Source organism: Piliocolobus tephrosceles, chromosome 19 (genome assembly GCF_002776525.5).
Source record: "Piliocolobus tephrosceles isolate RC106 chromosome 19, ASM277652v3, whole genome shotgun sequence".
Taxonomy (NCBI): Eukaryota; Metazoa; Chordata; class Mammalia; order Primates; family Cercopithecidae; genus Piliocolobus; species Piliocolobus tephrosceles.
In genome coordinates, this window is record NC_045452.1 from 7,916,759 (window position 1) to 7,933,666 (window position 16,908).

The following is a 16,908-nucleotide window of genomic DNA, read 5'->3' on the forward strand; positions in this document are numbered from 1 at the left end:
GGCTCACTGCAACCTCCACCTCCCAGGTTCAGGCGATTCTCCTGCCTCAACCTCCTGAGTGGCTGGGATTACAGGTGCACGCCACCACGTCCAGCTAATTTTTGTATTTTTAGTAGAGACGGAGTTTCACCATGTTGGCCAGGCTGGTCTCGAACTCCTGACCTCAGGCGATCCTCCTGCCTCTGCCTCCCAAAGTGCTGTGATTGCAGGCATGAGCCACTGCGCCCAGCCTGTTTTGCTGATTCTAATGTGCATCCTTTTGCTGTAATAAATCACAACCATGAGGATAATAGCTCTTCTGAATTCTGAGTTCTAGCCAATCATCGATTCTAGGGGTGGCCTTGGGGATCCCAACACAAGAATTCGGCTGTGCCTTACATGCACCTATATTCTCCAGCTTTTTGCTCATCACAAATCTCCCTGACAAAATCCAGTATGGAAAGAAAAAAAAAAATTATTCATTCAGTAAAGTAAGGCATAAACAAATGAGCCCCTGTTCACTTTATTCAAAGAGTATTTTTTTTCTCTGTGAAACTAGGTAGAACTGAGGAGGAATCAAAGAAAGCCTCATATATTAAATTCTTAAATAGATTCTTTGAATTCAAAGTAAGGGTCAATAGGAGAGGCACAGTTTGTGGGCCTTGTCCCAGCAAACAAAGCCACCAAGGCAGTCCTGCAAATTAAGGAGGATGGCAAATCTGTCTCTTAAAAAAAAGTTCTTGAGGGGAAAAATATAAAATACCTAAGTTTCAAAAGCCGGACTACTTCCATACCCTTCGTTCTCTACCCTGGCGTGTCCAAAGATAGAGAGTTTCAAGGTACATTTTCAATGATTCAGCTTTTGCAAACATATGCAAATACATTCCTCATCAGCAGTCCTGTTTTGGCGATTAATAGCAAGCAATATGCTTGGATTAGAGGTCCGATTTCCACTTAAATGCAGTTTCTTCTCTTCTTGGCAATGAAGTTCTTTTGCAGAGATCTGAAAGGGGGGAAGACTGTGTTAGACTCAGAGTAACAATTCTGAAATAGATCATTTATATTTATACATGTGATTGCAGAACATACTGTCTTCCTCCATTCGCATGAGCATGTAAGGTTTTACGAATGCATCCCAGATGGCCAGAGAGAGTTTAAATTTAAAAACGTTTCCTGGGCTCTTCCCCACATCTCATCTTGCATCCACTTGACCTCAAATATACACTTTTCTTATGGATACAGAGCAAATGACAGTGATTATGTGATAAATACTGATGAATTCTTGGAGGCAAGGGCAGGATTCATGTTTGTTCAAGACCAACTCTGTATCCAGGATCAGCTACAGCGCCGTGTATATGGTATCTCATCTAAACAGTAAAACAAGTAACAAATCTGCCTTTGTCAATGAGAAGGTCCAGGAGTCTACTAATGATCTGCAGAAAGGGAACGAGGGGAACAGAGTTAGTGAGGAACAGGGAGGAAAGCTGTTTTTCATGACAGGGTTCTTTTTTGGAATAGAACTATGGGATCTTGGGTGGGCGTGGTGGCTCATGCCTGTAATCCCAGCACTTTGGGAGGCTGAGGCGGGCAGATCACTTGAGACCAGGAGTTCGAGACCAGCCTGGCCAACATGGTGAAACCCCATCTCTACTAAAAATACAAAAATTAGCTGGGTGTGGTGGCACACACTTGTAATCCCAGCTACTTGGAAGGCTGAGGCATGAGACTCACTTGAACCCCAGAAGGCGGAGATTGCAGTGAGCCGAGATCGTGCCACTGCACTCCAGCCTGGGCAACAGGGTGAGACTGTCTCAACAAAAAAACACCCAAAAAACAAAAACTCTGGGATCTTAGTGCAACTCAAGATGGGAACCCTGATAATGACAGAGTCCTTGCAGATTGGAGCAAAGTAAATTGAAAAAAAAAAACTAAAACATATGCCAATTGTTTAAAAATAGATGAAGAGACTAAAAATAAGAGTCCAAGCTGGAAGCTGTGTTTCAATGTAAAATAACTTCTCTTGAGGTTTTCTTGAACCTGATCATAGAGGCTGGGGGACAGAAGGAAGCGAGCGAGCTCATGCAGCCTTAACTCCAGTGCCTAAGTCCACAGCGAGGGGTCAGCACTTCACAGTTTCCAAGCACTCCCACCTGGGCCAGCTCATGCCATCTTATGGCCAACCTCAGAGGCAGGCAATGATGAATCCCCATTCTCCAGATGAAGAAACCTGGGGCTGAAGGAAGTTAAACCTGGAGTTCTTAAATCTTTGAATTACCAAGTTCAAAAAAATCCCTTTCCCCACCCCTTAGTAGAATATGGATGGGTAAATGTGCACTTAAAATCATTCACTAAAAGCAAACCTGGGAGGAAGTCTGTCCCTTGAGGGCTGTGTAGCCTTGGGCAAGTCAAGCCCTTCTCTGTGCTTTGGTTTTCTCTTCTGTAAAATGGAATGATCATGTCATCTGCCTCCCAAGGATGCTGAAGGTTAAATGAGTAACACAGGACCAGTACCTGGCCCAGTGGCCATGGGGGTTATTCTTAGAACATAACTGCTTGTGACTGTTATTAGAACAATAATTGCTGTGGCCCAACGCTGATGCTGTTTGTAGAAGCCAGACTGGCAGACAGCATTCTGTGCAAAACTGGTTCCGGAATCTCCCCGTCCCCCATCATAGTGGTCCTTCCTGCCCCGTCCCCAGTGTCAGATAAACTTTTTCTGGTTGGTTCAGCGTTAATCCCTCTCCCTGTCCTTGATCCAGAGCTAGAACACTAAGCCTTGATTCTATAAATAGCACCCCCAGTCTGTCACCATGGAAACCTCTGATGGGGCTGGGTCAGCCCACCCTAGTGGACATGACTCCCCCAGGGAGGCTCTGGAAGGACAGAAAAGTGGCTTTTCAGAAAAGTGGCTCTGGGGCCACCCAGAAGCAGCGGGAACCCCCAGTGAAGTCCACAGGCTTACCTGGAAATCACAAGCTTCCTAAGTGGGAGGAGGTGCTGTTCTGGTTCACCTGGAGAAAGACAATAAAGAGAGGAAGGGGTCATGGCCAGGTGGGGGATGCCTCACTGTCTTGAGGGTCACCCCTCAGCATCACTGAGTCATGCACATGCTTATTACTCATGGAGTATTTACTGTACATCTACTATGTGCCATGTGCTGGGATAGCGTGGTGAGTGTGACAGACCCAAAACTAGGATCGCGGAACTTACGTTCAAGTTGGAGAAAAAGCGTATTGAACATGCACAGATGCAAGATAATGTCAAACCTGCGCAATGTGACAGGCTGCTATGAGTGATCAGTATCTGTGCTACTTCAAAAACGGTGGCCAGGAAAGGACTCTAGAAGATGGCATTTCAGCTGTGGTATAATAAATATTTGGTCACTGTCCCCAGTTCCTGGCACACAGCTCCCCAAACCCTTGGACTCTCTGAGGGAATAAGGGTATCTTGGCCAGGTGCCGTGGCTCACACCTGTAATCCCAGAGCTTTGGGAGGCCGAGGTGGGTGGATCACTTGAGGTCAGGAGTTCGAGACCAGACTGGCCAACATGGAGAAACCCCTTCTCTACTAAAAATACAAAAATTAGCTGGGCATGGTGGCCGGTGCTCGTAATCCCAGCTACTTGAGAGGCTGAGGCAGAAGAATTGCTTGAACCTGGGAGGCAGAGGCTGCAGTGAGCCAAGATCGCACCACTGCACTCCAGCCTGGGCAACAAGAGGAAAACTCCATCTCAAAAACAAAAAACAAACAAAAAGGGTTAGGGCAGTTTATACTTCCCTGCAGTGTATGACATATGCAAGATGTCTAGCTGACCTGGGACTAGTTTTTGTTGCTTTTAGGAACAAAATACGAAGGAATGGCATACCCCCACGCTCAGGAGGGCTGCCTTGCAGGTAAGTTGTGTCAAGCCTCTATTTCCAACCCTCATCTCCCTACTGTCCTCCACTGTGCACATAATGTCATTCTGGATGTCGTAAAAACTGGAAATGGTCTTGAAGAAGCTGTTTAGTAAATGGTAGCACATGCATTCCACAGAACGCTACGTAGCCGTCCAAAATGGTGCCGGTGAAACTCAAAAGATAGGAAAATAGTAAGAAAGCAAAACAAGGCAGCTTGAACATTAAAACTGTAATGAACATTCCTGTAAATCACATTGGGATAGAAACAAACAAAAATATAATTGCAACGAATGCAAAAGTGCATACACATTCCAGAGGTTTCGGCCACCCCTCCCCGCTTTCAGGTGTTCACGGTTCCCTCTGCTGGGAAGCCTTTTCTATCCAGAGCTTTGTGTGGGAGACCTAGTTTTAATCTTTCAGATATTGGCTTATGGGTGTTTTCCAATATCAGTGACCAATTCTGATTATCTGGATACCAACTGGGCGTTCAACAATTCGGTTCAGTTCTGACATCGACTCCCAGACTTAGTTAGCATCAGCTGCCATAGAGTAAGGGCTCGGTTCCCCAACTGCCCTACTTTAGATGCCAGCTGCAATGGGGTACGCAGGCTATCTACACTTCTTCCCAGCCAACTACAGATCTGGAGGTTCCCACAACCCCCACTCTGATTTGATAATTCACTAGAACAGCTCACAGGACACAGGAGCACACTTTACTAACTGCTACCTGTTTACTATAAATAATACAACGCAAGCTTGGGCAACATGCCAAAACCCCGTCTCTACAAAAAAAATACAAAAATTAACCAGGCATGGTGGTGTGTGTCTGTAGTCCCAGCTACCTGGGAGGCTGAGGTGGGAGGATTGCTTGAACCCAGGAGAAGGAGGCTACAGCGTGCCATGATCACACCACTGCATTCCAGTCTCAAAGGAAAGAAAAGAAAGAAAGCCCAAGAAAAAAGTCCCCACGAAGTCCCTCCAACTGCATTCAAGCCAGAAGACGTAGTGAAAGGCTGCTCCCTGGCAGAAGGGCCACTGAGACGTGGCTCCAGCCGGATCAGTGCTTAGAGACCCTCTGGTCCAGCCCGCATCACCACAGCCCCCACCTGTTTTTTTTTTTTGAGATGGAGTCTCGCTGTGTTGCCCAGGCTGGAGAGTGCAGTGGTGTGATCTCAGCTCACTGCAACCTCTGCCTCCTGGCTTCAAGTGATTCTCCTGCCTCAGCCTCCCGAGTAGCTGAGATTACAGGTGTGTGCCACCACGCCCGGATAATTTTTGTATTTTTAGTAGAGATGGGGTTTCATCATGTTGGTCAGGCTGGTCTTGAACTCCTGACCTCGTGATCTACCTGCCTCAGCCTCCCAAAGTGGTGGGATTACAGGCAGCCAGCCCGCATCCCCCTTTTTATAATGGGAAAACCATCAACCAGAGTAGAGAAGTGACACATCCAAGGGCATACAGACAGCTGGAGGTATAGCTGAGAAAGACAGAATTTGGAATTCCCCTTGGGGTTTCTAACCTGAAAATATCCTTTCAGATTGGCTGGTGTTTTATAGTCCCCTTTCAAGACCTAAGGAAGAGAAAAAGAAGTATCACTATTATGAAAATCACCAAAAAATAAAGTTTTGTCATTCCCAACACATCTAGTCATCCACCTATCCACCTCGCCACCCACTCATCCCTCATTCCATCAAACATTGATTAAGCTCCTCTTCTTCCAGGCAGTATTCTATGCATTGTGTCTGGTTGACAGAATGGTAACCAATAATTGAAATTCCTGTTTCCCTAGAGCTACCGTTCTAGAGGAGGCACCAGATTAACACACCAAGAAACAATAAACACAAATAAACAAGGACATAGTAAACCATGGGAACTGTTGTGAAGAAAGTACAGTAAAGAGGTGTGATTAGGAGTAACCAGGGGGGCCGGGCGCGGTGGCTCAAGCCTGTAATCCCAGCACTTTGGGAGGCCAAGACGGGCGGATCACGAGGTCAGGAGATCGAGACCATCCTGGCTAACCCGGTGAAACCCCGTCTCTACTAAAAAACACAAAAACCTAGCCGGGCGAGGTGGCAGGCGCCTGTGGTCCCAGCTACACGGGAGGCTGAGGCAGGAAAATGGCGTAAACCCAGGAGGCGGAGCTTGCAGTGAGCTGAGATCCGGCCACTGCACTCCAGGCTGGGCGACAGAGCGAGACTCCGTCTCAAAAAAAAAAAGAGGAGTAACCAGGGGGCTTCTTTTGAGTGGATGGTCAAGAAGGGACTCATGTCAGGCGCAGCGACTCACGCCTGTAATCCCAGCACTTCTGGAGGCCAAGGCAGGAGGATCACCTGAGTCCAGGAGTTTGAGACCAGCCTGGGAAACACAGCGAAACCCCATCTCTACAAAAATTAAAAATTAGCTGGGCATGGTGGCATGCACTTACAGTCCCAGCTACTCTGGAGCTACTGCAGCCTTGGTTGCAGGATTGGTTGAGCCCGGGAGGTTGAGGCTGCGGTGAAGCATGATCACATCACTCCACTCCAGCCTGAGTGACAGAGTGAGACCCTGTCTCTAAGAAAATGAATAAATAAAAATAAAAAGGGCCTCTTGAAATAGATAACCTTTGAGTTGAGACCCAAAGGACAAGGAAAAATAGGTAGGTTAAGGTCAGAAGAAAAAGCCCTCCAGGCAGAGGCAACAGAGCAAAGGCCCTGAAGTTAGAACCAGAACATTTCAGGCCTTTCCGCTAGTAGTCATGTTTAAAAATAAAATGAAACAAGGGAAATTAATTCTAATAATATCTTTTACTTAATCTGATATAGCTATTTTTTTTTTTTTTTTTTTTTTTTGAGACAGGGTCTCACTCCCATAGCCCAGGCTGGAGTGCAGTAGTGCAATCGTGGCTCACTGCAGCCTCCACTTCCCAGCGTCAGGTGATTCTCCCACCTCAGCCTCCTGAGTAGCTGTGACTACAGGCACGCGCCACCATGTCCAGCTAATTTTCTGTACTTTTAGTAGAGATGAGGTTTCGCCGTGTTACCCAGGATGGTCTCAAACTCTGCCTGCCATCTGCCTGCCTTGGCCTCCAAAAGTGCTAGGATTATAGACATGAGCCATCATGTCCAGCCTATCTAATATATGAACATCTCAATATGTAATTTACATCAAAGTGACTAATGAGAAACATTACATACTTGTTTTTTTGTCCTAAGCCTTCAAAATCTAGTGTGTATTTTACACTAACAGTACCTCTCACTTTGGACTAGCTTCCCTCTACAGGATCAGTGTGGCCACACATGGCTAGTGGCTACCATATGGGCAGTGAAGGCAGAGACGATTTCATCAGCATAGATGTCCTTTTAGCCACTGCGTTTACTGAGTCCCAGGATCCATTATTGGAACACACAGGGTCCACGGCACACACAGGCATGCATGCACACTCACAGGGCTTAGTGAGAGGACTTATCTTCGCAGTAACAGCCAAGCTATGGCCAAAACTAAACCAGGGATCTAGCACTTGCCAAGATGTGTTCACTGCCCCAGGGAAGAAACCTCTTTGGATGAAAATGAGAGACAGCTTCCATTTTAAATAAACAAACACAAAAAGCTCCAAAGAGTTGATGTTAACCACCAGTGCTCATGAAAATTATTCATGTTTTATAAAATACATAAAGTCTGGCCTTACTCTAGGAACTTCTGACCCATAGCCTGGGGCAAGCCAGGGGCAGCCAGCCACCTTTTAAGGAGACCCCAGAGGAGCCACTGCTGGGCCCTTGGCTGAGAACAGTGAAGCAAGCAACACCCAGCCCACTACTGCAGTGTCCCCAGCCGGTCCTCGCCTCTGCTTCTGAGAAGCACCTGGGGCTGGATTGTGAGATCACTACCATCTTCTTTTTAATCCAGTTAATTAATATTTCATTATAATAATAGATGTACAACCCATAGGTAGATAAAAGTATGTAAAACACATAAGTGGGCTTTAAAGGTTACTATTATTAAGGAATAATAACAAAATAAAAATTAATAATAATATTTATAATAAAAAAAACAAACCACATCTGGGTTGCAGCCATTCACCTGTCAGTGTTGGCTGGGTATGTACGTTGAATCTGAGTATTTCCGTAAATAGATGTCTGCAGAATCAACTAATGTCAAGAGGAAGAGGAACTCACGAGACCCACAGACAAAGCTTACCCTTCAATTACAAGGGCACAGCCCCCAAAGCTCAGTGTTAGTAAATTCTCTTTGTTAAAGAGAGATCAGTGAGTGCTGGAGAGGCAGGCGCTAATGACTTACTAGCACCAAATAGAAACTTTCTCGTTGAGCCAACTGAAGAGTTACAGAACTAAGAGACGATTAACTTTTTTCCGTTGTGATTCAATACAAGAACTGTTCACTTCCTAAAATCAGCACACGCTCAGAAATGCTGAGCTTAGCTTAAAGACTCTGGGTCTAACGATGTAAGGGCTACGAAAGCTCTTCCTTAGGCCTCGGTCCCATTTTCTAATATTTGCCTATAAGGAAGTTAGAACACAGCACTTCAAGTAAACTGGAAGCTGTAATGGCAATGTATAAATAAGGCCATCAACTTGCTAACTGTTCTTTTACCCAGTGGGTGTTAGCCTACTTTAACACTTCAAAAGCATTTTGTCAGTCACTGGAGGCTCACACCTGTAATTCCAGCACTTTGGGAGAGTGAAGCGGGGGATCCCTTACGGCCAGGAGTTCTAGACCAGCCTGGGAAACACAGTGAGACCCCACCTTTATAAAAAATAAAATTAGCTGTGCATGGTGGTGTGCACCTGTAGTCCTAGCTACTCAGGAGCCTGGGGTGAAAGGATGGCTTAAGCCCAGAAGTATGGGGCTGCAGTAGCTATAACTGCACCAATGCACCCAGGTTGGGCAACAGAGCAAGACCATGTCTCAAACAAAACAATACAAAACCAAAAAAGTCATTTCCCTTCACCATCTTAACCAAGGATAATTTTAAACGTAATGTAAACGCCCCAAACTCACATTTGTCTGAGAAATCAACATTAAACCTTATAAGGCAAGAAAGGGACCAATATCTTATTTATTTATACCCCCTCTCAACAAAGACTTGAGGTGCTTTACAAACAGATAAACAAATAGACAGGGAAATAGGGGTAAAAGTGTAAATCAAATTAGAGAAATAAGATGAAATTAGTGTACAAGCTGGCCTGCTGTTAAGAGTATGAGAGATAGGCTACCAGTTGACTTTGAGCTTCCCTGCAGCCCAAGCAAAACGGAAATCTAAGCAATCATGCAGTTCACCGTGTCCATCAGATAGAAACAAATCAGATGACCAGGAACTGAGAGACTGAACATTTCCTCAGGTGGCTGGAGCTTCCACATCTGCAAAAGCCCCAGATCCCCAAGAGCACACTTCCGCAAGTACAGGTGCACACTCACCCGCTGTGTGTTATTGACGACGATGGGGTCAGGGTTGCCGTAGTTGGGGGGATTTGCATAAGGGTCATAGCCGAGCTGGGCCAGCATGGGGGCGATCTGGGCCATGTCCCGCACCACGTCCCCAGGGATGTGGCCAGTCCACTTGGAGAGCGCTTCCAGGTTAACAGGCTTGATGACCTGGTCCGTGGACCGCTCGATCCTGGGGAGAGAGGAGAGGCTGGAGAGGGCAGGGCAGACCCAGATGGTGCCTGAGCGGGTTCCCTGCTCAGCCACTCCGGGGCAGCAGGAAAGACTGGAGAGACCTGGCCTCCACCTAGCTCTGCCCCATCAACTGTGAGACAGCAGGTGAGTCATTTTTGCCTCCTCATACCTCCTCTGTACAATGGGAACACAGCATGCAGTGAGAAGTCAGAAGGAAGTACTAGCAGCATACACCATTGGTACATACATTCTGCTTTCTTGACTTCTCCAGCTTAAAAAATAACAACAGTTTAGGTCAGGCACAATGGCTCGCACCTGTTAATCTCAGCACTTTGGGAGGCCAAGGCAGAAGGATCGCTTGAGCTCAGGAGTTTAACACCAACTTGGGCAACATGGTGAAACCCCATTACAAAAATAAGCAAGCGCCTATAGTCCCAGCTGCTCAGGGGGCTGAGATGGGAGAATTGCTTGAGCCCGGGAGGTTGCGGAAGCAGCGAGCCTGAGCTTGATTGTACCACTGCACTCCAGACTGGGCAACAGAGCAAGACCCTGCCTCAAAAAAAAATTTTTTTTGTCCCTAAAAGAAGTAATAAAACACTAATGATAAAGCTAAAAGCCAATGTGTTCATCACTGCCAGTCCATCAGCTTCCTACAGGTACGCAGCCTTTGCACTGTGGAGCACACCACTCTCTGTAACCTTTTTCTGTAGGGTGGATAAGCGCAGACCAGGGAGCCAGACTGCCTGGGTTCAAATGCCAGCTGTTCCCCAGCTGTGTGGCCTTGGGAAAGTTACTTCACCTCTCTGAGCCTCGGTTTCCTCTCCTGTAATTGGCAATAATAATAGTACCTACCTCACTGGGGTGCTCTGAAGAGTAAATGAGTTAATACAAAGAAAGTGCTTAGAAAAGCATAGGCACATTCTAAGTTCTTTATTCTTTTTTGAGACGGAGTCTCACTCTGTTGGCCAGGCTGGAGTGCAGTGGCACAATCTCAGCTCACTGCAACCTCCACCCCCTGGGTTCAAAAGATTCTCATGCCTCAGTCTCCCAAGTAGCTGGAACTACAGGCGTGCACCACCACGCCCAGCTAATTTTTGTATTTTTAGTATAGACGGGGTTTCACCATGTTGGCCAGGTTGGTCTCAAACTCCTGACCTCAAGTGATCGCCCGCCTCAGCCTCCCAAAGTGCTGGGATTCCAGACATGAGCCACTGTGCCCAGTCAACACATTGTAAGTTCTTAATAAGGGTTAGCACGCTCTCTCGTGCTCGCTATCTCTCTCTCTCTCACACACACACACACGTCTGCAGCTGTAAAACAAATATGCTATAGTTTTTTTTCACCACTCAATACCGCATTCTTTTTTTTTTTTTTTTTTTTTGAGACGGAGTCTTGCTCTGTCGCCCAGGCTGGAGTGCAGTGGCCGGATCTCAGCTCACTGCAAGCTCCGCCTCCCGGGTTTATGCCATTCTCCTGCCTCAGCCTCCCGAGTAGCTGGACCACAGGCGCCCGCCACCTCACCCGGCTAGTTTTTTGTATTTTTTAGTAGAGACGGGGTTTCACCGGGTTAGCCGGGATGGTCTCGATCTCCTGACCTTGTGATCCGCCCGTCTCGGCCTCCCAAAGTGCTGGGATTACAGGCTTGAGCCACCGCGCCCGGCACCGCATTCTTTTAGCCAGCTATGTAGCCTTCCTCCATCACTTATTTTTCCATTCCCCTAAAGACAGACATTTTGGTTGTTTCCAACTTTTTGCTGCTACCATGGAATAACCATCATCTTCAACCTGCTTCCTAAAACTCTTCCCAAGCCACCTGAATGATGTGGATCTTACCAATTATAACTCAGGGTCCTGACAGGATGAATGGTGGGGAACCCCCAGGATCAAGGGCCTAGTTCTAAATGCTTTCATCCCAACTAAGAGGTGACTTGGGAAAGAAGAACAGAATGAGGCAGCAAAAGGAAGACCAGACCGGCCGTGAGGTGAAGAGAATGGGGGAAGGTGAAAGGGTGTGGACTGGTGGGTAGAACACAGATTCAGAGGCTGCAAACCTGGATTTAAATCTTAACTCTACCCAATATGTCAAAAATCTGGAGTATGTGCATGGCTTTTGCCAAAATCCTTGTGTCTCTAGGACTTTATGGCGCAGAAATGAGGTGGACACATCCCAGAACATGAATGAGGGCAATGCTTGAAAACTGGAAATAAATGAAGTGTCCAACAATAGGGAATGTGAAGTTGAATATGGCAATCTGTGTAGCAGCCTGTTGCACAGCTATTCAAAATGATGCTGCAGGCCAGGCGCGGTGGCTCACGCCTGTAATCCCAGCACTTGGGGAGGCCGAAGCAGGCAGATCACCTGAGGTCTGGAGTTCGAGACGAGACTGGTCAACATGGCAAAACCCCATCTCTACTAAAAATATAAAAATTAGCAGGGTGTAGTGGCGGGTGCCTGTAATCCCAGCTATTCTGGAGGCTGAGGCAGGGAGAACTGCTTGAACCCGGGAGGCGGAGGTTGCAGTGAGCTGAGATCACACCACTACATTCCAGCCTGGGTGACAGAGCGAGACTCTGTGATGACAACAACAACAACAATAACAAGAACAACAAATGCTGCTGCCGAAGAGTGCTGGATGCCACTGGCAAGGGCTCCCATACCACCATGGAAAAAGGTGGTATGGGAGTATGTACAGGAGTATGTTTCACTGGACTCCAGTTTCATCAATAGGCCCTGAAAATGGTGCAGTAGGTCACACATCAAGATCTGGCTGGTGAGATCATGGCTTGTTTCTCCTTTCTTCTTTGGTGTATCTTTTCTAAATTTCTACAGTAAAGATGTTATTACTTTGGTAATCTAGTATTTTTGTCACAATAACTTATAAAATCCAGCATCAACTGGCTGGGGTACCTGGCATGTAGGAACTTCATTGCTAGGGCAGAGCAGCTGCGAGACTCTAGCTCTGCTCTGGGCCTGGCAGGGGCCCAGCAGGACCAGCCATGGGGAAGAACCACCCTTTCGCTGAGCTCTCAGGATATCCAGAGCCTGATCAGGATGGGAAAGCGTGGAGACTGCATACTCTGCTCCAGCATTGTTCAAAGTGCTGTGGGTCTCAGGATAGGGGCAGCAGCTTTTCCAATGGAAGAAGACAGGGAGTAAGGGACAGAGGGAGGAAGGAAAGGAAAGGATGAGGGGGAGTGAAGGGGAGGATGGGAGGAGTTCTGGACATGGAGAGTTTAAGAACAAAATAGGTCAGGCACCTGTAATCCCAGCACTTTGGCAGGTCAAGACAGGAGGATGGCTTGAGCTCAGGAGTTAGAGACCAGCCTGGAAGACTTACTGAGATCTCATCTCTACTAGAAAAAAAAAAATGAGCTAGGTGTGGAGGTGCTCGCCTGTAGTCCCAACTACTCAGAAGACTGAAGCGGGAGATAGCTTGAGCCCAAAAGGCCGAGGCTGCAGTGAGCTGGGATCGTGCCACTGCACTCCAGCCTGGGCAGCAGAGTGAAAGCCTGTCTCAAAGAAAGAAAAACAAAAAAAAAATCCCAAAAAACAGACCTGGGTTCCAATCCCAGCACCATGCTCTGTTAGCTGTGTAGCCTGAGGCCAGTAACTTCTCCTCTGTGAGATTCAGTTTTTCGGTCTATAAAATGGGGCTAAGAGGTGTTCCTATGTCTTCAGGTTGATGTCAGGATTAAAGGAGATAAACTTATTGGGGGCTTAACCCAATACTTGCCATACAGTAGGCACTCATTAAAGGACAATGGTGAGGATGATGAGTAGTCCATCAATAAAAGCAGGATCAACACTAAAACAGTAATAATAGCACCTCACATGTATTAACCTATTTGATGCCCACAGGTATCTATAAAGTGGGCAAATTATAATTCCATGTTACAGACGAAGCAATGGAAGCACAGGGGTTGAGTCGCTTGCCCAGGGTCACACAGCTAGGAAGTGGCAGAGCTGAGGTTTGAACCCAGACATCCTTGTTCTGGAATCTGAGCTCTTAACCTTTACCCACTATTGCCTTACTACAAAGCATATTCAAAGTTTGCAGATTCTAGGCTGGGCATGGTGGCTCATGCCTGTAATCCCAGGACTCTGGGAGGCTGAGGTGGAAGGATTGCTTGAGGCCAGGAGTTTGAGACCAGTCTGGGCAACATGGCAAAACCCCATCTCTACCAAAAATACAAAAATTAGCCCAGCTTAGTGGCGCATGCCTGTAGTCCCAGCTACTCAGGAAGATGAGGTGGGAGGATCACTTGAACAGGGAGGTGGAGGCTGTAGTGAGCTGTGATTGCACCACTGCACTCCAGCTGGGCAACAGACTGAGACACCGTCTCAAAAAACAAACAGCCCATGAAGTTTGCAGATTCTCTCAGAAAGGAGAGGAGTCATTGTCATTTTTTGGGATAATGAAACAGAGGCTCAGAGAGATATAGTGACTTGCCCACGGCCACACAGCTCAGGAGAGGCAGTGCTGATTTTCTCGCCTGGTGCCTCTGACTCCAGGGCCGGAGTCTGAGTGGAAGCATCAGGGGCTCCACTCACTTGGACAGGGAGACACCACCCGGCTTGCCAATGAGGTCTTCATGGTGGAGGACAGTGTCGCTCCAGGCGATGCCAAGGAAGTCGAGGATGAGCTTCAGTGAGCGCCTGGGGTGCAGCACCAGCTGCTCGTAATACACAGGCAGGCACTTGTCCTTGCCCACCTCCATGCACTGGGCGTACATCACCTCGATGGCCTTGTTCCACTTGGTGAGGCAGTCGCGGTAGCTGCTGAGGTCGAAGCCCGCGATGGTGACTTTGCGTGTGATCATGGAGTGCACGGAGGCTCGGCCGTCCCGCACCATCAGCAGGAACTTGGAGTTGGGGAACAGGCGCGACAAGTAGACCGAGGACTTGAGCGTAAATGGGTCCTTGTTGCAGAGCACGCGGGCCGGCTCTCCGTGCTTGGCAATCACCTCCAGGATGAAGGCCTGCATGGCGGCGTCCAGCACCTCATCCGTCACCCCCGCCTCGTCCAGCCGCAGCTTCTCACGGCCAGACTTGGACCAGGCCTGGCGCATGGCCAGCACGCGCGGGATGATGCGGGTCTCCTCGCCGCAGCGCACCTCGGGGTGGGCGTCCAGCATGGCGCGCATCAACGTGGTGCCACTGCGAGGCACGCCGCCCACGAAGATGAGCGGCATGGCCTTGCCGTAGCGGTATTCCACGTGGTTGGTGCCCACCATCACCAGCTCCTCCTGCTCCGGCCGCATGGCCCCCCGGGGGCTCCGCAGGCCGGCCAGCACTGCCCGGCACTCTAGCACCTGCTGCCCCAGCTGAACCGCCAGCACCAGGACCAGGGCACAGCCAGCTGCCAGCAGCACCCTCCGCACCGACAGGCGCATGCTGGGCCGGAGGCGGGGCAGGCCCGGCCTGAGGACCCGCTTCTGGGGCTTCAGCGACAGGTTAGCTGGCAGCCCGCCAGGCTCACATCTGGGGAAAGAGGGGGACATGCATAGTCAGGGAGTTCTGTGAGCTCTCCAATAACTGCAAAGCCTTATAACTGCAAACTGCTGACATGAATGCAGAGGGCAACTTTCATAAACACTAGCTGTGTGCGTGGCACCCTACTGGGCACTTTTTAAAATTTTTTTGTTTTTTTAAGGAGATAGGGTCTCACCATGTTGCCCAGGCTGCTCTTGAACTCGTGGGCTTGGGTGATACTACCTCCTACCCAAAGTGATGGGATTCCTGGTATGAGCCATCGGGTCTTTTTTGTTTTTGTTTTTAAATGCTGGAGTGCATTGAGTGGTGAGATCACAGCTCACTGCGGCCTCGGACTCCTGGGCTCAAGCAATCCTCTGCCTCAGCCTCCCAAGTACCTGGGACTACAGGCACACACCACCACACCTGGCTAATTTTTAGAAACAGGGTCTCGCTTCAAGCAATCCTCCCACCTCGGCCTTCCAAAGTGCTGGGATTACAGGGGTGAGCCACAGTGCCCAGCCACTTTACCTATCTTAACTCATGGGATCTTCCGACAACCTTAGGAAGGCAGGTACTGTTATCAGCCCAAGGGATGCTACAGCCTGACAGCCTAAGTTCAAATCCTTCTCTCCACTTCCTAGCTGTGGTACCTTGGCAGGCTCCTCAATCCCTCAGCTGTTTCATTGGATCAACAGAGACAGTAATCATTATTATAAAATTTACTATCAAAATATATAATGTCAGATTCCAGCATGTCTGCTCCATGAGGGCAGTGAGTTTTGCTGGTTTTGTTCACTGCTGTACCCCTCAACTCTTAGCATAGTGCCCGACACCTAGTAGTTACTCAATAAATATTTCTGGAATGCGCCTTGAGAGGCTACTTGAGAGGCTGAGATGGGAGGATCACTTGAGCCTGGGAAGTCAAGGCTGCAGTAAGCTATGATTGGGCCACTGCACTCCAATCTAGGCCACAGAGCAAGACCCTGTCTCAAAATGAGCAGAGCCTGAATGAGCAGAGCCTGGTACAGATTAAGTGCTATGAAATCATCATTGTAGAGAGAAGAAACTAAGGTACAGAAAAGTTGCTCGGTTGCCCAGCTGGGAAGCAGCCAAACCAGGGTCCACGGTTCAAACCCAGACCAGCCAGCTCTGCTTTAAATCACCACTCTGCCTCAATGGAAAACATTTTTCAGGAGAAGGCTGAACATATCCTGGTCTACACTTCTTCCAGGATCATCATTCCGTCATTTATTCTTCATTCATTAAAGTGCCAGGCACTGTGTTTGGTGCTGGAAACAGGACCATGGACAAGACAGCCAGGACTCTGACCTCAAGGAGCTTAGGTCCTAGCAGGAGAAGCAGATAACACACAAGGTATGGACAAACCGTGATAACTGTTTCAAAGAAATGAACAGGACACTGTGAGAGGAACCAAGGAGGGGAAGGAGGAAGGTAGTCAGGGGAGGCTTCCTGAAGGAGGTGGCATCCAAGCCAAGACCAGGATGAGAAGGAGCCGGCCATGCCTTTGCATGTGGGGAGGGTGTTACAAGCAGAGAGAACAGGGAGTGCAAAGGCCCTCAGATGAGAGAGTGTGGGGTCTTCAAGAACTTGAGGCTGAGAGTGGCGGTTCACATCTGTAATCTCAGTATTTTGGGGGGCCAAGGTGGGAGGATCACTTGAGGCCAAGAGCTTGAGACCAGCCTGGGCAACTCAGTGAGACCTTGTCTCTGTGGGCATGGTAGTGCCTGCCTGCAGTCCTGGCTACTTGAGAGGCTGAGATGGGAGGATCACTTGAGCCTGGGAAGTCAAGGCTGCAGTGAGCTATGACTGGGCCACTGCACTCCAACCTAGGCCACAGAGCAAGACCCTGTCTCAAAACAATTAAAAAAAAAAAAGGAAAAAAAAAACTGAGAGGAGGCTGCTGGGGCTAGAGGGGGA

General features: G+C 48.3%; 1 protein-coding gene across 4 annotated transcripts in view; it reads right to left on the reverse strand.

Annotated features, from left to right (window-relative positions):
- Window positions 1–466: 466 nt before the first annotated feature.
- Window positions 467–16,908, reverse strand: part of TPST2 (tyrosylprotein sulfotransferase 2) — a 63,873-nt gene continuing 47,431 nt past the window's right edge. For 2 of the 4 annotated variants that reach the window (XM_023190778.3, XM_023190777.2), the window contains exons 3-7: window positions 14,047–14,976; window positions 9,294–9,492; window positions 5,398–5,448; window positions 2,942–2,990; window positions 467–982 (exon numbers count right to left, since the gene is read on the reverse strand). In XM_023190778.3, coding sequence (XP_023046546.2) covers window positions 2,949–2,990; window positions 5,398–5,448; window positions 9,294–9,492; window positions 14,047–14,888 — 1,134 coding nt within the window. In that variant the 5' untranslated portion in view covers window positions 14,889–14,976 and the 3' untranslated portion in view covers window positions 467–982; window positions 2,942–2,948. Of the gene's footprint in view, window positions 983–2,941; window positions 2,991–5,397; window positions 5,449–8,933; window positions 9,493–14,046; window positions 14,977–16,908 lie in introns of those variants that run through there. The other 2 variants (XM_023190779.2, XM_023190776.3) reach the window with 1 other exon arrangement.